Source organism: Silurus aristotelis, assembly GCF_946808225.1.
Source record: "Silurus aristotelis genome assembly, chromosome: 13".
NCBI lineage: Eukaryota > Metazoa > Chordata > Actinopteri > Siluriformes > Siluridae > Silurus > Silurus aristotelis.
The window spans coordinates 28,765,101-28,787,189 of NC_139586.1; the positions used below are offsets into that span (position 1 = coordinate 28,765,101).

At 42.2% G+C, this 22,089-nt stretch overlaps 2 protein-coding genes across 4 annotated transcripts; one reads left to right on the forward strand and one right to left on the reverse strand.

Annotated features, from left to right (window-relative positions):
* Positions 1 to 946: 946 nt before the first annotated feature.
* hmg20b (high mobility group 20B) lies at positions 947 to 9,368 on the reverse strand. Of its 2 annotated transcripts, none has more exons than XM_083559397.1 (9): positions 9,256 to 9,368; positions 7,499 to 7,593; positions 7,182 to 7,406; positions 6,970 to 7,090; positions 6,682 to 6,737; positions 6,540 to 6,606; positions 5,343 to 5,558; positions 2,012 to 2,144; positions 947 to 1,571 (listed from the first exon to the last, which is right to left on the reverse strand). In XM_083559397.1, the coding sequence occupies exons 2-9, from the start codon at positions 7,574 to 7,576 to the stop codon at positions 1,559 to 1,561; spliced, it is 909 nt and encodes a 302-aa protein (XP_083415523.1). In that variant the 5' UTR covers positions 7,577 to 7,593; positions 9,256 to 9,368; the 3' UTR covers positions 947 to 1,558. The 2 variants fall into 2 exon arrangements, with proteins under 2 accessions (XP_083415523.1, XP_083415524.1); XM_083559398.1 differs by having other exon boundaries at positions 1,998 to 2,144.
* Positions 9,369 to 11,562: 2,194 nt separating this feature from the next.
* On the forward strand, positions 11,563 to 21,306 carry btbd2a (BTB (POZ) domain containing 2a). Of its 2 annotated transcripts, none has more exons than XM_083559208.1 (9): positions 11,563 to 12,378; positions 12,907 to 13,026; positions 13,186 to 13,342; positions 13,737 to 13,842; positions 14,687 to 14,884; positions 16,843 to 17,035; positions 17,165 to 17,252; positions 20,310 to 20,456; positions 20,532 to 21,306. In XM_083559208.1, exons 1-9 carry the CDS (start codon positions 11,768 to 11,770, stop codon positions 20,691 to 20,693), a joined length of 1,782 nt encoding a protein of 593 aa, XP_083415334.1. In that variant the 5' UTR covers positions 11,563 to 11,767; the 3' UTR covers positions 20,694 to 21,306. The 2 variants fall into 2 exon arrangements, with proteins under 2 accessions (XP_083415334.1, XP_083415333.1); XM_083559207.1 differs by having other exon boundaries at positions 11,612 to 12,468.
* Positions 21,307 to 22,089: the final 783 nt, after the last annotated feature.

A 22,089-nucleotide genomic window follows, 5' to 3' on the forward strand; every position in this document is an offset into this window, starting at 1 on the left:
TGTCATAGATGAGTTTCATGAATTAATATTAAATGACTTTTTCATGCATAAAGAACTTTGGGGTCCAACCCAAAAACTGCCTGCATTCTTTGATAATTTGCCCCTATAAGTTTATGAGAAACGAGGAAGCCAGAGGTGATGAGTGGTGATGAGGGGGAAGCTCTGAGGAATGAGATCTGAGAAAGAAACCTTAAGAGAAACCAAACTTCAACAGGAATTTCATCTTCATCTGGTTTAATCTTTTACCTTGTCCTAAAGGGGAAGTGGTAGCTCAATCATAAGGATGTTGGACTTCTTATCAGAAGGTCGTGAGTTTAAATCCCATCACCAACCTGCAAGGCCCTGAAACCTCAACTTCTCAAATAAAAGTTTTTGGTAAAGCAGCTTTCCATCCACAGTAATCTCATGGATCTTCTGGATGTTCATGTGGAAGGACCATCCTCAGCTCAAGTGGATATGTGCACACACAACATCCTTAGATGATGCACAGTCTCTCCAAAAGTATTGGGACATCTGACTTTTCCAGCTCGATGTGGTTCTGAGTGTGACTGAGCAGGTCATGATACACATCACTTCAGACGACGGTTTACTCTCTAAATAACACTTATAGAACTGTTGTACTGAGAAGTCGGATCCAGACGGAACCGCACGGTGTTGAAGTACGGAATAGGAGACGTGTTGGTTCAGGATTCCTTTCACTTTTTCTGGAATCTTCTCTGCTCCAAAACAAACGGTTGAACTTCCACCTCCGGGTGTGTGTGAGGGTGAGGGAGTCTGATCATTACTCACATCATTACACAAGTTCATCTGTTAGAGACAAAAACATCCCATTTGGACTCCACAGAACCTTCGTCCAATCATTTAGTCACATTACTGCGAGTTTGTTGCATTAAAAAAAAAAAAAACTTTTTTTACATCAACACACGACACAATAAATGTTTACATCTTTTTAAACAGTTTTATTTCATTATAATAAACATTCCCTGATTCTGTACCTGTTTTAATGTTTTTGTTTCTTTCAAATACACAATTATAAATCGGTGTAAAATGTAAAATCTACATTCAGGAAAACTTTCATGATGATAATTTGCCTCGGAAATATTGCGTATTAGCTTTTAATCTGCGGAAAAATGGTTTCTGGAATGAAGTATGATATTAAACAGACCGAAATTTCGTTCATGGGAATAAAGAAAAAAATAAATGGGTAGGAAATCTCTGTCTCTGACACACACACACACACACACACACACACACACACACACACACACACACACACACACACACACACACACACACACACACACACACACACACACACACACACACACACACACACACACACTTAATCATTTGAGAAATCATAATAAAAACATTCTACTGAACTACGGTTTAGCGCCTGAACAGCCGAACTACGCCTCGACGTTCAGGAGCTTTCGTGCACCGTGAAAAGCAAAGATTTTTCCCTCCGGGGTTTTCTGGGGAATCCGGTCTTCATGGTGCTGTGAGACGCTTCAGCGACCACCTCAAATCCGTAAAACAGCACGGCTGCACACGTTTCTCAGAGTTGCTCACTGGAAACGAGAAATGAGATCGCTGTGATTGTAGTTTACTGAAAATAACTCTTACACCATCGCCAAAATTATTGAACGTTGTGAACACTGACTGCACCCCAGACCTCCTCACCTCACCTACATCACTCCCTGACTTTACTAACACACATGAGCCTGAATGAATTCCCAGAAACTCCACAAAATCTAGAGGAACATCTTCCCAGAGGAGTGGAGCTCATTATAATGGGGCTTAAATATAGAATTAGATGTTCGGAAAGTATTTGAACTTTTGGTCATGCAGATACGTGCTGGGACTGAAAGCTTCACACTGGAGTTTCGGTAAAGATTGAAGCTGCTGAGATGTGTAATTTGTGAGAGCACCAACATAAACGTTCTGATGCTTCTCATTAGGTTCAGAATGTAGAAAGTAAGTTACAGTACACACACCTTTTAGACGTTACCTGTCTAAATGAGCCAAAAGCTCCTGGAGTTTGAGGAGCAGAGCCCGGTGCTCGTGAGGACTGCTCTCCAAGGTACTGCTCAAACGGCTCAGGTACGTGTCGAGGGTTCCAAACGAGGGGGTCTCACCTGTACCTGTAACCAGAAGACCGTTCTGTTATACTATAAAAGCTCGGATTAAAGAACAAAAAAAATTTAATAAAAAAAAGATACAATTGTAACAACCCCATGTTTTTTTTCACTCTGTGTTCGAGTTGTGCGTCGTGTGTATGAAATGTCATCAAGGCATCCGATTGGCTCCTGCAGGCTGATTGCTGCTGCATCCTGATTGGTGAAGATCCACCTTGTTACTAGAGACATTTTGTTTCTCTGCACTGTTTGTTTGACTTGTTCTGAACTTGTGCTTGATTTTGGAGTTAAGACGTTTAGAGATTGTTTGTTTGACAGGTTTGTTTCCACCATTTAAACCTTTTTGTTTTGTCTGTAAATAATAGTGGGTCTGAGGCCATTTCTTTTTGAACAAGTTTTTATTTCGGCCTCGTCGGCTCCTGAAGTCAATCGCGAAAAAAAATCTTTATTACCGTATTTTCTGGACTATAAGCCGCTACTTTTTTGCCCACGCTTTGAATCCCACGGCTTAAACAACGAAGCGGCTAATTTATAGATTATTTCTGGGTTTTTCCCGGTTTCAAAAACTTCATGCCAAAAAAACTGAACCCCATAACATTAGACCAATGAAATTGCTGAACGGTTCAGGTGAACCAATGAAACTCTTTATATTAAATCAGATGCGCTCCCACTGAATCGGGCCGCACCACATCATAAATATGGATGATGTTCCTCTGAGGTTTGACCTGCCGCTCACTCGGACTGTCTACAGGAAATGTGAATCATTCGTCACGCTGAAAACAACCGGGCATGAAAACACACTTCACCTGTGTTCTGAGCTGCACTGCATCGAGAGAAAAGATTCACCGATGGTGATTTTTAAACGCACGACGATGCCAAAAGAAAAACTTCAGAGAGAAATAGTTGTGAAAGGAAGGAGGAAGACAGTGAACAATGACCTTCTTGGTAGGCTACTGTTTAGATACAAGCCGTGTAACAGACACTGTCTTTCATTAAAGCCTGTGTAAAGTTCATTATTTTCAGTGTAGACATGCGGCTTATAGACAGGTGCGGCTTATTTCTGTTCAAAATAAAAATCGTTGTACAATTCAGTGGGTGCAGATTATATATGGGTGGGTTTAATAGTCCGGAAATTACGGTATAAATTTTTTTTTAGACAGAGGCGTAACATGAAATTTGGGGGTTTGTTTATCAGTTAAATATTTTGTTAAACACGTTTATTTTGCCCGTTTTGTTTGTATTGTTGTTTGCTTGTTTTTTTTTCTTTTCATCGGGGTAAGGGAGAAGATACGGAGATTGGAATGGCATCAATCAAAATGCATATCGTTTTCTTTATTGTTTTAAAACCAAAACTTCCACGGAATAGCCAAAAGTATTGGGGCACCCGACTTTGCCAGTCACGTGCTTTTTCCCCACAAAAATCGCCACACAATTGTATAGGGCACTTTTATACAGTGAGGAAAATAAGTATTTGAACACTCTGCTATTTTGCAAGTTTTCCCACTTAGAAATCATGGAGGGGTCTGAAATTGTCATCGTAGGTGCATGTCCACTGTGAGAGACATAATCTAAAAAAAAAAATCCAGAAATCACAATGTATGATTTTGTAACTATTTATTTGTATGATACAGCTGCAAATAAGTATTTGAACACCTTAAAAAAGTCAATGTTAATATTTGGTACAGGAGCCTTTGTTTGCAATTACAGAGGTCAAATGTTTCCTGTAGTTTTTCACCAGGTTTGCACACACTGCAGGAGGGATTTTGGCCCCCTCCTCCACTCAGATCTTCTCTAGATCAGTCAGGTTTCTGGCCTGTCGCTGAGAAACACGGAGTTTGAGCTCCCTCCAAAGATTCTCTATTGGGTTTAGGTCTGGAGACTGGTTAGGCCACGCCAGAACCTTGATATGCTTCTTACAGAGCCACACCTTGGTTATCCTGGCTGTGTGCTTCGGGTCATTGTCATGTTGGAAGACCCAGCCTCGACCCATCTTCAATGCTCTAACTGAGGGAAGGAGGTTGTTCCCCAAAATCTCGCAATACATGGCCCCGGTCATCCTCTCCTTAATACAGTGCAGTCACCCTGTCCCATGTGCAGAAAAACACCTCCAAAGCATGATGCTACCACCCCCATGCTTCACAGTAGGGATGGTGTTCTTGGGATGGTACTCATCATTCTTCTTCCTCCAAACACGTTTAGTGGAATTATGACCCAAAAGTTCTATTTTGGTCTCATCTGACCACATGACTTTCTCCCATGACTCCTCTGGATCATCCAAATGGTCATTGGCAAACTTAAGACGTGCAACTTCTTCCATTTTCTAATGATTGCTCCAACAGTGGACCTTTTTTCACCAAGCTGCTTGGCAATTTCCCCGTAGCCCTTTCCAGCCTTGTGGAGGTGTACAATTTTGTCTCTAGTGTCTTTGGACAGCTCTTTGGTCTTGGCCATGTTAGTAGTTGGATTATTACTGATTGTATGGGGTGGACAGGTGTCTTTATGCAGCTAACGACCTCAAACAGGTGCATGTAATTTAGGATAATAAATGTAGTGGAGGTGGACATTTTAAAGGCAGACTAACAGGTCTTTGAGGGTCAGAATTCTAGCTGATAGACAGGTGTTCAAATACTTATTTGCAGCTGTATCATACAAATAAATAGTTTAAAAATCATATATTGTGATTTCTGGATTTTTTTTTTTTTTAGATTATGTCTCTCACAGTGGACATGCACCTACGATGACAATTTCAGACCCCTCCATGATTTCTAAGTGGGAGAACTTGCAAAATAGCAGGGTGTTCAAATACTTATTTTCCTCACTGTATGTGGTATAAATATATTTTTGATGGAACTAAAATGTGTTCCAGCAATACAATGCTCCTGGAGTGGAAGATCTCCTGCTTAAGAGCATTTAACCATACTGAGCATGATGAATGTGAACGCTGACTGCACCCCAGGCCTCCTCACCTCACCTACATCACTACCTGACTTTACTCACTCCCTCGTGGCTGAATGCTCAGAAAGAAGCACATCCCAATCTTATGGTCAGGAGTCCATGTGTGAACTCTTTGCGTCTCACTGAAGTGCTGCTACGTACAACGACTTCTTCTGCAAGCTCATGTCACTGTTTCACACTCTATAGCTTTATAGGAGCACCATCAGAATAATGTCTGTAGCACACCTGCAGAACTGCATAGTGACTGACCTGGCAGGGGGACGCACGCCAGACTGGTGACCATCGTCTGTTTGATGGCCTGCAGGCGGCGGTGCAGGGCTTGCGTGCGCATCTCGTCCTGACCCAGCTCGGCCTCCAGACGCTCTTTGGCGCTAAACATCTCCGCTATGTGCTTCTGCAAAATGGTGTTCTGCTCCTCGAACTCCACATTGGCCTTCCGCAGCCGCCGGAGCTCCGCCTCTCTGGCTGTGGTGGTGGAAAAAAAAACAAAAAAACAACACGTCAATTTCTTTACGAAATTGCCGAAGGTTTTATTTATACATTTCTTTTTTTTTTTTTTTTAAGCCTCTCAGATCCCACATTGCCTCCAAAAAAAGGCGCAGGTTCTGTTCACCTGCACTGTTCATTTCTTTTTTTTTGAGTTTTAAATAAACGTATTTAATATCAATTGTTAAAAGAGCAATACAAATAAAAAAAAATGGAATAGAATAATCATTGATTCATGTTATGGAGGCAGAAAATGTGTACATTTATATTTATTCATAGTTACTCGACATCACACCAAAAATCAGCACGATTACAAATGCGATATAGATTTTTTTAAGAAACTAATATTAAGAGACTAAAGTTTTAGACACCACATTGCCTGTTTTTCTCGATTTCACCAGCAAAAATAATTCCAGTCACAGCACTTTTTTGCATCTCTGAGCAACAGTAAGTGAGTCATTGCAACTGAATCGTTTAAACGAGTGATTCATTCACTCACAATGACTCACTTATTAACAGTGACTTACTATTGGTTTAAATTTCATTTTAAAAAGTATCCTCTGTGCCGCAAAGATGAATTTGGCTGATGCTGATTTAATTTGCTTGGTAACAGCTGAAATGTCTTATGAAAAATATCAAAGATTTTAGGAGTCAGCTGTCCATGGTCCTTAAAGTACCAATAACAATAACCCACTCTGCAAAATGACGCCGATTATAGAAATCGATACAAACCCCCCCTAAAATATCGAGGTATAATTTTTTTTGTAAATATCGCACACCCCTAGTTTGACATATGGTATTTACTGGTTTGTATATCGTCCATATAAGCATCAATTAAATCTAAACTAATAAAATGTTGTCATGTTATCGTCATTAGTTACTATACGTTTTCCTTTTTTTTTTTAAATAAAGAAATCCTTCACTTGCAGGTCTATAAAAGCTGAGCGACGACGCGTGTACCTTTGTTCTGATCGAGGAACTCCTCCGTGAAAATGGGCACATCGAATCTGTTGGACAGATCCACGCTCTGAAGAGCAGAAGGACTGAAATGGGTTATAATGTCAGAAATACACAACGATATTTATTTATTTTTAAATCATACCTTGATAGACGCTGATCCTGAACTGTTGGCGTTTATAATGACGGATGTCAACTCCTCTAAAAAGAAAAAAAACAATCGGTTTAGACACAGTATGGGAACATTTTCTTTCCCTTCCTTCTCACTCTCGTTCTCCTTTAGTTTTTTTGCAGATCAAATGATCTGATCCGTGACTCAAAAATCGTCATGTGATTCAAACCGTGAGTTTTGTGATCGTTGCACCACTAATTGAAAGTGTAAACAAGAATACAAAACAGTAAAACAGTGCATTAAGCGCTGTTTAATCCTGACCTTTCTTGATTTTTTTATCTTGGATCTTGGTGCTGGTGATCTGGTAGGCTTCGCTCTTCTGGTACTCCTTCAGTTCCCGGGCGTACTGCATTTTTTCACGCTCCGCTTCATCCAGGTAACGCTGCAGGCCAAAACAATTTCATCCATAACGTGCACAATCCCTACAATTTATACTCCAAGACGTAGAAACTCAGACCTCGAGAAGTAGTTACCTGTTTGTCATGGGGCGCCAGGCGACTCCACTCGGCTCCGAGCCTCTTGGTGATTTCGGGAAAAGGAAGATCAGGGTGCAAGGCGCGTATGTGTTCACGTCTTTCATTCAGGAAGCGTACGTACCCCGTCACTGGAGCCTTGGGACCGTTGGGTAAGACCTTCTTTCTCTTTTTCCCCTTGGGCCAGCCTCGCTTCTTCACAGGCTGCGCGCTGAGGGAGTGGTTCTGAACGGGTCGCATTTGTAAAGCAGATGATGAATTAAAACAAAAAGCACAGTTTCACAAGACTAAAGTGTAGATTCACTTAAAATTCTTACTTCTTCATGTGTCGAGTCTGAATGATGGAAACTTTTCGATCCCGGGCCGTCGCTCTGCTCTTGTTTTACTCCCCCCATGACAGCTTCATGCGTTTCTGAAAAATAAGCACATATTCAGGAGCTCACGAGCAGGAAACATGATGCGAGGGGAGCAGTGACAACTTTATGCCAAAATTTGCTCCCAGGGTCACGGTTTGATCCATGAGAGTTTCCTCAGAGTTCTCTGGTTTCCTCCGGACGTCCGGATGAAACCAACAAACGATGATGTAGGCGTCGTAGCTCTAATCTTAACTGGGCCACAATGTGAAAGCATGTATGGTGTTCTGTGATCGACCAGCTTCAGTACCACAGGATGGGCTCCAGATCCTAAGAGAACCTGGATGGATAGATGATGGATGTGTGGATAGATATATGATGGCTGGGTGGATGGATGGATGGATGGATGGGTGGGTGGATGGATGGATGGATGGATGGATGGTTGAGTGGATGGATATATGATGGGTGGATGGATGATAGATAATGGGTGGGTGGATGGATAGATAATGGTTGATTGAATAGATATATGATGAGTGGATGGGTGGATGGATGGATGGATAGATAGATGGTTGATTGGGTAGATATATGATGGGTGGATGGATGATAGATAATTGGGTGGGTGGATGGATAGATAATGGTTGATTGAATAGATATATGATGAGTGGATGGATGATGGGTGGGTGGGTGGATGGATAGATAGATGGTTGAGTAGATGGATAGATGATGGGTGGATGGATGGATGATGGGTGGGTGGATGGATGGATGGATGGATGGATGGGTGGATGGATGGATGGATGGATAAATAAATGACTAGATAATTGAAAGGCTGGAGATGCTAGATGTATGGATGAGTGGATATATGTGTGAATGGATTGATGGATCAATGGATGTCTGGATTGGTACATGGAATGTTGGATGGATGGATGGATGGATGGATGGATGGAGTGTAAATGTATGGATGAATGAGTATATAGGTGGATGGATGGGTAGATGGATGGACAGTTGGATAGATAAGTAGATTACTCCTTCTTGTGGATGGATGGATGGTTGGCTGGATGGATGGATGGATGGATAAGTGGATGGGTGGGTGGGTGGATGGATAGTTGGTTGGCTGGATGGATGGATGGCTAAGTGGGTGGGTGGATGGCTGGAAAGCTGTTACCAAAGATGCTTCCTGTCTAATAAGTTTCTCAGCATCACTCATATTTCATTAAACACCTAAATGTTATTCATTACAATCCTTCCATATACCACTAACTGGGGTTTCCTGTATTTATGCCGTATCCCAAATGCACGCTTAATTCCTACATAAGTGCACTACGAAGTGAATGGAAAAAAACATGGCTTCCGCTCCGAATGTAGTGCACTAAATATCAATTTGGAAGCCGCCCCGGTATTGAGTCTTATTTATTTCTAATGATTTTATAAAGTAAAAAAATCCTCGGTTATATAATTAATTAAAAAATATAAATTTTCCGAGTATTGATTATTAAAATGGTCCGAAATTAATACTTGCTCTCTTTTGCAAGCGTTAAGTGGCTAACGCTAGCGCTAGCTCAACCTAAACAGCGCGAGCTAAACAGCTAGCACTGCTAAAAACTCGTATTCCAAATACCAAAAGCATAAAGATGCGAATATAAACCCCCAAAATCACCAGCTTTCATTTTATACATCAATTTATATTATATTGTAATTTTATATCCGGTATATAATTCGCTTACCTGAGGAGAGCCCAAATCAACAAGCGTATAATACTGTATGCGGCGTGTTCTTAATTGTGATTGGACGACGAGGTTTGATTCGCAATACATGATTGGTCAATGTGTGTGAATTTTCTGAAAGATAATTGGCTGTAATCTGAGTAGGCTGGACTAATCCATTCTAGCACTGCCCTCCGTGTTGTGATGGGCGTGTCTAAAATCTACACCAAGGCAGTGAGTGGGTTATGTCTCAATCCAACATGTCCGCAAAATGGCGCCTTTATAATAATGTAGGTTCAAGATATTGTGAATTCCACATACAGAGTGTGTGAAAACACGTGGACTTTTATGGTTTTTGAAACACGTACATGATCCTGTAATGTCTATGCACCAAACTGAGTTGATGAAAGTCAAGTCCAAATTGGACATTTTTGTCTCAAACACAGGAACTTGTGTAAGATGGAGAACAGGAGAGAAGATGTGATCAGACTTCCCCACCCCCACACTCACACATGGAAATGAAAGCTTAATGGTTTGGGTTTGTTTCGGAGCAGAGACTGTTGGAAACATATTCCAGCAAGTGAAAGGAATCCTGAACCAACATGGGTCCTGTTCCATACGTCAACACCATGTGATTCCGTCTGAACTGCGGCTCTTGGACCCGACTTCCTAAATAACTGCACCTCCACTTCGGGATTGATTCTGGACTTTCTCACCAAAAGACCTCAGTCTGTTGGTTTGGGCAAACAGGGATCCTCAACCCTCATTCTAAACACTGGCATCCCACAGGGCTGTGTTCTGAGCCCACTACTCTACTCCCTGTTCACCCACGACTGTTTTCCTCTGTATAACTCCAACATCTTCATCAAGTATGCAGATGACACCACCGTAGTCGGTAGATCCAAAGCCTGACAGCATGGTGTGCCACCAACCACCTGAACCTTAACACCATGAAGACTAAAGAGCTCATCGTGGACTTTCGGAAATCTAACAGCAGGACATATTTCCCAGTCAACTTCAATGGAGCTGATGTAGAGCAAGTCTCCAGCTTTAAGTTCCTGGGAGTTTACATCTCTGGGGATCCGTCCTGGCACCAGAACACTTCAGCTCTGTTTAGAAAGGCTTAACAGCACCTATACTTCATGAGGAGTCTCAAGAAAGCTCATCTTATCCCAGGGATTTTAACGAGTTTCTACCGCTGCATCCTGACCAAATGGTACGGAGGCTCCATTGTGTCTAAACGTAAACCCCTGCAAAGGCTGGTCAAAATCACCCAACGCATCACTGGCACCCATCCATCCATTCATCCATCCATCCATCCATCCATCCATCCATCCATCCATCCATCCATCTATCTATCTATCTATCTATCTATCTATCTATCTATCTATCTATCTATCTATCTATCTATCTATCTGTCTGTCTGTCTGTCTGTCTGTCTGTCTGTCTGTCTGTCTGTCTGTCTGTCTATCTGTCCGTCTGTCTGTCTGGCTTTGGCTTTGAGAGCTTCTGCGCTCGTACGCATTCCTTCTTCTGTTGTTTGGTTTGGAGTTTCTTCATCTGATAGAGGATTGAATCGGTGCATATTCACACTCATGTACATCTACAGCATCCGCTCTTCTTCAGTGTGCCTTACAATTATCTCATATATACAACTAAACTGTTGATGGTTGAGGGGTCGCACTCAAGAGCCCCGCAGTTGTAGGAAAAACGCTAATAATAACAGGAATATGCTGAGCCTGATCCTGATGTCCACCAGGTGGCGCTACTCCATCCGTCCATTTCAATCCAGCAGGCTTAATAGGGAAACGCTGACTCATTAGGCAGCAGTATATACACGCACGCACACACACGCACGCACGCATGCGCAGTGTGCCAGATCTCTAGGTGAGTACATATCAAGAGCAGACGTCCTATTAAGTTCGGAAAGGAATGATTGGTTGCGTGTGTGTAAGCGTTTCACTGCTGTAAGAACGCGCCTGTACACACGCTTTGCACACGTCCTGACGCTTTTTAATGACCTCTGTATGTACTGGGTCATTGGGCGTATGTCAGGGTTTAAAGACTAAATAAAACACACACACAAACACACACATTCTATAATTATTTCTGATTGGGTGGAGCCTGAGCCAGTATAATTAATCATGGAAAGTAAACTTGTGTGTGTGTGTGTGGATTACCATAACTGATGTTTTATAATCATGATGAGATAAATACAAAGATAAATAAAAACTAGACAAAAAGAACTAAACTCAAAAATAAGGACCCATTTGGAAGGTGCCATGGTGGGTTGAGGGACCTGTTATTAAATTATACACAGTCTGACTCCAGTCTGCTGCCTGACATCAACTGGGAACCCTGGAGCTTATCCAAGGCCAGAATACACACACATGAAGCGTTGTGTGTTTATGTAAAGGGGAGGAAAAAAAAACCCTCAGTAGATATTGTTTGTGATGGAAGACGGTGAGGTGACGGCTCTGGGGCGAGCCAGCTCTCTCCGCCCTCTCGGCTCATCCAGCCCGTATTTCTGGTTATGCGCTGTTGCGTGCGTATTTTCCAGCCCAGCCTGCAGAGCTCGCCTTGCAAGATGGCCGCGGGTGAGAGCGACACCAGCCGCTCCGCTTGTCTGAACCCGCCCAGCGCGGGCTCGCTGGGCAACGCTCGGCCAAGCAACAGCGCTCACTCGGCGTTGCCCGTCGGCGGCATGGGCCCGGGCTCGGCGGCGGGGTCCGCGGGGAACGACGATCCCCAGGCGCAGGGCCTTGTACGCGACGCCGCCGCCGCCGACGCGCTCACGTCCGCGGGCACAGGGAGCGCGCAGAATCCTCCGCGGCACTCGGCACCGCACAACGCAGCGAGCAGGGACGCGCCACCGCGCGCCGCCTCCAATATGAACGCGGCGGCCACGTCGGCGTCCGGCGCGGCGGCGGCGTCTTCATCATCATCCTCATCATCCTCGTCCTCCTCGACCTCCTCCTCTTCTTCTTCTTCTTCTTCTTCTTCTTCTTCATCATCATCATCCTCCTCTTCATCTGCGGGCGCGTCCGCAGTCTCGGCCTCTGTCCCCGGCAGCCCAGCCTCAGTGCTCGTGTACCGTGAACCCGTTTACAACTGGCAGGCGACGAAAAGCACGGTGAAAGAAAGGTTCGCGTTTCTGTTCAACAACGAGGTGCTGAGCGACGTCCATTTTTTGGTGGGGAAGGGGATGGGAGTGCAGCGCATTCCTGCGCACAGGTAGGGCCGGAATGGGGCCAAATGCAGTTCTATCCTAAGTCTCATGTTTACCTTCTTTTTATTCATAATTGTATAGAAATGAGCCCCGACACGCAGGGAGACCCAAACCCAGTGATTACACGGAATATTTTATTCTGAGTTCCTGATGGAACAGTGTGACTTGTTTTTGTAAACAGCTTGCGTTCTTAAAAAAAAAAAAAAACAACAACAAACCGGAAATCCGCTTTGTCGCGCTTTTGCGTCTTTTCTGTTTCTGTTCGGCTGCTACTTTGAGGGTGATGTTTAGGTTCATACGCAGCAGCATCTCTCTGATTAACGAGTCTGAAAGTTCACCAGGCTGTAATTAACCTTTAGATAACACTTTACTCCTCAATCCTCATCATTAACCCCCCCTTGGGTAACTCAGCACGCACTGATGCCTCTTTTGCGTCTGGACAGATTTGCCCTGGCCGTCGGGAGCGCGGTGTTCGATGCCATGTTTAATGGCGGCATGGCCACAACATCCACTGAGATCGAGCTGCCCGACGTGGAACCTGCAGCGTTTCTGGCCCTCCTCAAGTAAGAACCCAAGCATTTATTTTGGCAGTTATAAAGATCTCTAGTAGTGTAGTGTTGCATCTTGCATCCATGTCCCTGAGGTGCCCTTGATATATATATATATATATATATATATATACACACACATATGATACAGATATGATTTCCCACCGCTTTCAGGTTTCTGTACTCCGATGAGGTACAAATTGGGCCAGAGACAGTAATGACCACATTATACACCGCCAAAAAATATGCCGTTCCTGCACTTGAAGCCCATTGTGTCGAGTTTCTGAAGAAGAACCTGCGAGCTGACAATGCGTTTATGTTGCTTACCCAGGTAAGAGCTCCATGTGTGTTAAACTGCAGGTCTGAGGTTCGTCTGCATGATGATAACTTATTACACGAGTACAGTATTTTCTATGCTGTAAAGCCTAATGACATACATGGAATTTCTGTGTACGGTAGCAGAAGCGCAGCAGTTATAAACTAGCTATTACATTGCATAGTATTTCGGTTGTTTACACTCATTACTGACGTATGGTTGGCTTTATGTATGAGCTGTAGCTTCATGAGTGCAATGCAGATGACATTATTGAGGTCGTTTTAAGGAGATATGAAAGTACACGCGTCACGTTGCTGTTTCAGAACTTTACTGTAATACGTTGACTTGTAGAAACAGATGTACGATGGCATTTTTAATGATATAAAAACGTGTCTAATTCAATTTCCAGGCACGGCTTTTTGACGAGCCACAGCTTGCCAGCCTCTGCCTCGAGAACATAGACAAGAACACGGCGGATGCGCTCGCTGCTGAGGGCTTCACCGACATTGACCTCGGTATTTCTCGTTTTAGCGTCTGATACTACACATAAGGGAGATTCTTCTTCTTATTGTTATTATTATTATTACTATATTGAAGCGTTCATGTGAAGGGTTTGGTTTCTTTTATATCACAGCGATGTTGTTTTTATTAATGAAAATTATTATTAATCATTTTCATCAATTAATATTCAATGAAAGCATGTGGTTTATTTCAATCTTCTATAGTTACGGCTTATTTACAGTCCTGGAATGTTCACATGACATGTTAATCCCTGTGTTTTTTCAGATTTAAGCTCCTTTTCCTTTACCAGCCCTTATTTTATAGTCCCCATTTGCTTTTATAGTAACCTCCACCCTTCTGAGAAGATGTTCCACTAGATTTTGTGGAGATTTGTGGCGATTTATTCAGCTACAAGTGTGTTAGTAAAGTCAGGTACTGATGTAGGTGAGAAGGTGAGGGGGTTCCTGGGGTGCAGTCAGCGTTCACATTCATTCTTTTCAAAAGTGTTGGTGCTCTATAGCAGGATATCTTCCACCAAATCCATCCCATGTAAAGCAGATCTTTATGGAGCTGGGTCTCCTAATTCAAATGAAGGGGAAAGATCTTGCTCCTGCATCTAAAGACGTCTAATACATTTGTTTGCCTCCAACATTGTGGTGAAAGTTTGGTGAAGAATCAGATGATGCAGTAATTTTTTCTTTTTCTTTCTATTGTTATTGTCTGTTATAGGAAATATTTGTAGAAATATATGAGTAGTGTTCATGTGTACTGTAAGTGTGAATAAAGGTGATTGAAGACTCGACACTTGTTGCAGATTATTCTGTAAATTACTTGATGAATGTATTTGTGGTTTTGTAGATACGCTGGTGGCCGTGTTGGAGAGAGACACGCTCGGGGTGCGGGAGGTTCATCTGTTCGGTGCAGCGGTGCGTTGGGCCGAGGCCGAGGCTCACAGGCAGCAGCTGCAGCCCACACCAGAGAACAAGAGGCGAGTGCTGGGTAAAGCCCTCGGCCTCATCCGCTTCCCACTCATGACCATAGAAGAGTTTGCAGCAGGTAACAACATGCTCCAGCCAGTGTAATGTAAACCCTTTATACCCTGCTCAGTGTGAACGCTTGCTTCTGATTGGCCGGAAGTTCAAACAGGTAGTTTGCGTTTGTCAGTTAATAAATGTGCTGCTTATAAACACCTGTAACCATAGTAACATCCAGTTTCAGGTTCAGCCAGAATGAGATGGCGATTGTTTTGCTTGTGGAATCCATAAATTTTTTATAAATATTTGTGAATCTCTACTTTAACTCAAGTACATGGTTTGTGTACTTCATCCACCAACAGTTAAAGTAGAGAAAGATATGTGAGTCCAGTAAAAAAAAAAAAAAGTATTTGCCATTTAAATGTACTTAAGTATCCAAAGTACTGATTTATTATAACTATAATGTTCCAATTATCATTTTTATTACAATATTCTTTACTCAATCAACTGTGAAAAGACTCGAATGTGACTCTCAGCACACTGATCTATTAATAGAATAATATTAATGACTCAAACACTGATTGATTTCTATTACAATGATCATAAACCCAAAACCTTCTTTTTTAACTACTTTAATAAAAACGTGTAAACGAGGTCACGTGTGTTGTGTCGAGTTTGAGTCTGGAGTTTCTTCATCATTTATTCCTCTCTAAATGTTCTGCTTGATGTTGAACTGATGCTGAACTGTATGTTGGTGATCAGTAGATGCACCGAGCGCCTATCAGAACACGTGTAAAACAGAGCGTGCGCTCGATCCTGATTGGTGACTCGCTGCGTGTTTTACCAGTTACGTTTTAATCCTCATTAATAAAAAGGAACGACTGATTTCACTTAATGTAGTTGAGTAAAAAGTCAAAAATTTGTAATGTAGTGAAGTTACAGTAAAAGTCTCCTCAAATAATTCAGTAAAGTTCAGATATAAGTATTGGGAAACCTGACTTTTCCAGCCATTGGTGGTTCATCCCAAAAATGTATTCAAATTTATAATTTCTCTATGAAGATACACTTTAAATGGGTTGGAGTGGAAGATCTCCTGCTATAGACTTTCATGGTATATAGCAGACACCCTTATCCGGAGAAATGTACAGTTATCTCAGTTATACTGGAGAGCAGTTGAGGGTTAAGGCCTTTCTCATATGCCCAGCAGCTTGGTGGTGCTGGGACTTTAACCCATGACCATCTGATCAGAAGGCGAACATCTTATCCACTGAGCCATATAGAGCTCTGGACTCAACCCTATTGAACATGACGAATGTGTATGCTGACTGCAACACTCCACAAAATCTAGTTGAACATCTTCCCAGAAGAATGGATCTTATTATAACAGCACATTGGGACTAAATGTGGAATGGGATGATCAAGGCCTCCTCCTGGCTGGCTCACTGTCCAGTTTAGAGTTTTGCTCACAGCTACTAGGTAACTGTGGACAACGCTACTTTTTATAGTAATTTCTCTCCACTTTCTCGCCACGAAGATCTCGGGGCATTTAAAGATGTTTCAGCTCCAGCTAGATCCCACCTAATGAAGACTTTAAAGATAAACAACTTTTTAAATACTCCAAATAACCTTCTACATATGCTGTTTTTCCATCATTGAACATTTAATAGCTCTGACATAAAGGAGTTGGTGTTAAATCTGTAATTATCTCCAATCTTTAGCTAATTTATGAGTTGCTCAAAAGCCCCTGGTTCCACATCTCCAACTGACTGTAGAAAGGACATTACTGATGACTCCTTATATTTCTCAATCTCCAGTATTGTAATGTTGTAATGATTTATTATCACACTTGTGGTGTCACCCACATGAGGGTGAGGTTCCCTTTTGAGTCTGGTTCCTCTTAAGGTTTCTTCCTCATACCATCTAAGGGAGTTTTGAAGCACTATAGAAATGAACTGGATTAAAATGATTTAACACTCTATCTGACCCTTTAGAAGACCCTGACCTTCATGCTTAACCTTGATTCGGTTGTGTTTGTTTCAGGTCCAGCTCAGTCAGGCATACTGACAGACCGCGAGGTGGTCAGCTTGTTCCTGCACTTCACCGTTAACCCCAAACCTCACGTGGAGTTTATCGACCGGCCGCGATGTTGTCTGCGAGGGAAGGAGTGCAGCATCACACGCTTCGGCCACGTGGAGAGTCGCTGGGGATACAGCGGGACCAGCGACCGTATCCGGTAATCCGGACACCAGGTGTAGGTAGACTGTAGGACAGGGTAGATGGAGCAGCGTAGGCTAGGTGAAGAATTTAGAGTGTTAATGTTGTGTTCTTGTTAGATTATTCATTATCCAAAAATTCTTCCTAGGTTTTCTGTCAATCGGAGGATATTTGTGGTGGGATTTGGACTTTACGGCTCCATACACGGTCCAACCGACTATCAAGTCAACATCCAGGTAAAACTAAACACAACAAATCATCTTGTAGTGTTCAAGTTTCTTTCTGTATTTAATCTTTGCCAAATGGATTTATAGATTATTTTAAGCATTATTGATATCTGATATAATAGGTGAGATTGAGATGGTTTGGACATGGGCAGAGGAGGGACATGGGTTATATTGGTAGAAGAATGCTGAGGATGGAGCCACCAGGTAGGAGGAAAAGAGGAAGGCCAAGGAGGAGGTTCATGGATGTGGTGAGGGGAGACATGCAGGTAGTTGGTTTGAAAGAGGCAGCTGTAGAGGACAGGGGGGTATGGAGACGGATGATCCGCTGTGACGCCCCCTAATGGAAGCAGCCGAAAGAAGAAGAAGAAGAAGAAGATTCCACATTTAGTCTGAATTTACTGTTATAATAATCTCCATTCTTCTGGGAAGATGTTCCATTAGATTTTGGAGTGTGTTTGTGGAAATTTGTCCTCATTCAGGCTGATGTAGGTGAGAAGGTGAGGAGGTCTGGGGTGCAGTCAAAATTCACAATAAGGCCATAGGTGTTGATCAGGGTTGAGGTCAGAGCCTTATATCAGGAGATCTTCCACTCCAAATAATGTAAAGCAGATCTTCATAGAGCTGGCTTTGTGCACATGGGTATTGTCATGCTGGAACAAGTTTGGGTCTCCTGATTCAAGTGAAGAGAAAACCTACTACTTTGCTCCTGCATCCAAAGACATTTTTATACAACTGTGAGCCTCCAAGTTTGTGGCAACATTTCAGGAAAGAACCACATCTTTCTGGAAAAGTTGGGTGTCCCAATACTTTTGGTAATATAGAGTACCTTTTGTAGCTTGTTATGGTTTACCAGCTAGCTTCATAATACGCGTAAGGCGCTTGACGTGTAAACGTTTAACGTGGCCTGAGGTGATAAGACAACGTTTTTAAAAGAACAAACTCAACCAAACTGCTTGTCTGTACATTGCATGTAAAATATGATTTTTTTTGTTCATTGAAAGAAGGATGTGTTTTTAGGAAAATGGAGGCATGGAGTTATTATTCTCTAAAAACCTGCCAACCAAAGTGAGCATGTAAAAAAGTGTGAATATTATGTGTGAGCTCCATCGTTCTCCTTCACTGCCTTAATGCTCCTGGGTATGGAATTCACCAGAGCTGCACAGGTTGATGCTGGGATCCTCTTATACTCCTCCATAATGACATCACAGAGCTACTGGATGTTAGACACATGGCGCTTCTCCAACTTCCACTTATGGATCCCCACAGGTGCTCAACAAGGTTCAGGTCTGGAGACATACTTGGCCACTCCATCACCTTCATCTTCACTTTCTTTAGCGAGGCAGTTGTCATCTTGGTGGTGTGTTTGGGATCGTTATTATGCTGGAAAACTGCAGTTTCCAAAGGAAGAGCATCATGTTCTGCTTCAGAACGTCACAGTACATGTTGGAATCCATGTTTCCCTCAATGAACCGCAGCACCCCAGTACCAGCAGTACCAGACCATGATGCTGCCACCACCATGCTTGACTTTAGACAAGACAGAATTCTCTTGGCTTGTCTTATCAGGGCGTCACCACACATGCTGGACACCATCTGATCCAAACAAGTTTATCTCAGTCTCATCAGACCACAGAACATGGTTCCAGTAATTCATGCTCTTGGACAGGTTGTTCTTCAGCAAACTGTTTTAGCAGCTTCAGAAGAGACTCCTTCTGGGACGACGGCCTGCAAACCGACATGTTGCAGTGTGCGGCGTACGATCTGAGCACTGATGAGCGGACCTTCTGCAACCTCAATGCTGCAGCACTTATGCATATGTTTTTTTTGTAGCAGCTTCTGCACCTGATGCACATCACGAAGACTTAACATTTTTGATGGACCCTTGCGAGGCCTGTTCCAATAGAACCCGTCTTGGAAAACCACTGCATTGTAACTCGGTTTTAGGGTGTTACTGATCTTCTCACAGCCTCAGCATCTTTGTGGAGAGCAACAATTCAAATTCTCAAATCCTCAGAGAGTCTTTAACATAAGTTGCCAGGTTGAACACCCAGTGGTCAGTATGAGAGAATTGTACTCAAAGCACCAAATTCTAACTGCTCTAATAAAAGATACACAAATTTGTATAGTACTGTCAAGCAGACAAAAACATGAACATGATGAATAGGACGTGTGGCTTTGCATGTTTACAAGACATTCAGCTGTTATCACTGAGGGTGCACTCACTTTTGTTGCCAGTTATTTAGACAATAATAGCTGTATGTTGAGTTCTTACCAGAGGACAGTAAATCTGTACTGCACAATGATTACTCTGAAATATATCTACGTTTCATTTCTATAGTATTGTCCTTTGAGAAGATACTAAAATGGTTACTGAAATGTGAGGGGTTCATTCAATTCAGTCATGTGCATTTCTGTTTGACTATTTTTATAGATAAAATATAAATTACTAAATATAAAAAAATGTAAACTTTAACGCAACACACATTTATTCACGACATTCTCTCTTCACTAGGATAAAATAAATGGCACCAGGATTTATTTTCATCACTAAACATTTGTTTTACTGATGTGTCAAGTCTTAAATCGAGCACCAAAATCCGCCAAAGATGCACAAATCCGGCAATTAAAACCGTCCGTGTGTTCTGGTGAGTTACGTGATATAGAACAGATCAAAAAAATGTACAATACGTTTAAATTAAATGCGATTTAATATTTCAATCGATCGACAGCCCTAATGTAAAACGTTTCTGTGAATATATTTATACTCTGTTTAATATTTTATACATAATGCAAGTCATTCGAGGTCATTTTGGATAGAATTCAATGATGATGCATGTTCTCACTCTGAAATAAAGACATTTGGTTATTGCGTAATTATGTGCGATTTAAAATATGCTTTTTGATTGTATGCAAATGAATGTTTTTAAATAAAAAAAAGCATTAAATAGAACAAAAACAATTTCCCTTAAGCGACGTTAAGCGTTTTGAAGAACGTTCCCTAAAATGTCCTTGCGAAACCCGTCCTCATAAGACGTGTTTATACAAAACACAAGTGTTTTCTCGGCAGATCATCCACACGGACAGCAACACGGTGTTGGGGCAGAACGACACGGGCTTCAGCTGCGACGGCACGGCGAACACCTTCCGCGTGATGTTTAAAGAGCCTGTAGAGATCCTCCCGAGCGTCAACTACATCGCCTGTGCAACACTAAAGGTATCCGCCGTTTATAAGCCCAAAAATCAGAAATGAATTCTAAAAGTAATGTTTTCTTTCTTTCATTCATTACAGGGTCCAGATTCGCACTATGGGACGAAGGGGATGCGCAAAGTCACTCATGAAGCTCCAGCTACCGGCACCAAGACTTGCTTTACCTTCTGCTACGCCGCGGGAAACAACAACGGCACTTCGGTAGAAGACGGACAAATTCCCGAGCTCATCTTTTACACGTAATGATGGACGTGGTTCTGATCGATGAGTCCGGACTCTTTCGGCGAACCTCTCTGGTGTAAACTTCAGCAACCAAATACTGATTTTTTTTTTTTTGTCTTGAGCATGAGAAATCGGTCACATACCCAGTTGTGCATTGAGTACGGATTAGTTTTTTTTATTTCTACTCATGTAGCACCTCATTGTATAAAGCTAAACCTATGATTGATTGTAACATCTACCAGTTTAGTGGTAAACGGGTCTGAACCGGGTCCATGTAACGACTCTGGTGAATAATATTTCGAGGTTCCGAGTTGCACTGATGCACTTTTGACCCAGACGCAACTGCAAAACGTGTTTGGAGCGTAATACACTACATCTGTTTTTGACTGTTACGTTTTTCTTCCCCCTCCCCGTGTTGGAAAAGTATGTTTGTGCAGAACGCAGTCGAACTGTAAACGCCCTTGATAATCCTCAGTAAAAACTTCGATGGAGCACTTTGCATTCTAAATGCTATACTATTTTGAGCTGAACCTAAATGAATGTATGATTGACGTGTCAGAACATGTATTTGTCATTGTGAAAGTGCTGTAAATACATCGTCTGATTAAAGTTCAAGCGTGCTTATTAACTTCAATTCCTTGATGGGTCTTGGTCTTTCAGAAGCATCAACACCTTTAACGTAACGGAGTCGTTCACAGCTGAATTACATGAGATCATCTCTATAGGAGGAGAACCGCAATATCTAGAGCAACAACCTGCTCCACAACAATAATAAAGTGTTGTATTAAACTACCATTACATCCAGCTGAAACACCACACATGATTCAAAAGCAGGAAGATCTTCCTGCTGAAGGATTATTGGCGATCTAACTGATCAGGAACTTCAGCACACTTGGTATCTTTTAGGGATGTAAGAGTCACATTAAGGGAAAAAAAAAAAATTGCATTTATTACCATCATTTGCATATTTAAAACCTGACTTAAGGCGTGACCAACAGATGCTAAACCGTTTCTGTGGCATGTTCTTTCAATCGCTGCTGCTACGTGAAAGGACACGCCTCTTTGACTTCCCAACACTACAGCGACCATGTACAAAGTCACATGGAATAGATTAATATGGCAGAGGTAGAGCTGTAACTTCCTGCAGACTCGACAAGAAAAGAACCTCTGGTTTTATATTAAGGCCTGTTTGTGAAAGAGCCATGTTTTAGAAGTCAGAGGAGACTTTAGGAAATTTTTGATGTATGTACCTACCAAGTAAACAAAAGCAAACTCTTCCACCATTGCATTGAAACATCGCACTGCATCATTACAGGGCGAATCGTATCTGTATCGTCTATTTTTAATGCATCAAGATGAAATTAAAGTTTAACCAAGCAACTAAAAGGCAGGAGGCGAGATCCAGGAGTTGATCTTT

Bases quoted from the DNA above. Each gene is read 5' to 3' on its own strand.
- hmg20b (XM_083559397.1), bottom strand. From the start codon at position 7,576: ATGGGGGGAGTAAAACAAGAGCAGAGCGACGGCCCGGGATCGAAAAGT. The intron at 7,091-7,181 runs GTAACTACTTCT...TTTGGCCTGCAG, and splicing joins TGGCGCCCCATGACAAACAG to CGTTACCTGGATGAAGCGGA. The intron at 6,738-6,969 runs GTCAGGATTAAA...TTTTCTTTTTAG, and splicing joins AGATAAAAAAATCAAGAAAG to AGGAGTTGACATCCGTCATT.
- btbd2a (XM_083559207.1), top strand. From the start codon at position 11,768: ATGCGCTGTTGCGTGCGTATTTTCCAGCCCAGCCTGCAGAGCTCGCCT. The intron at 12,469-12,906 runs GTAGGGCCGGAA...GCGTCTGGACAG, and splicing joins CAGCGCATTCCTGCGCACAG to ATTTGCCCTGGCCGTCGGGA. The intron at 14,885-16,842 runs GTAACAACATGC...TGTTTGTTTCAG, and splicing joins CATAGAAGAGTTTGCAGCAG to GTCCAGCTCAGTCAGGCATA.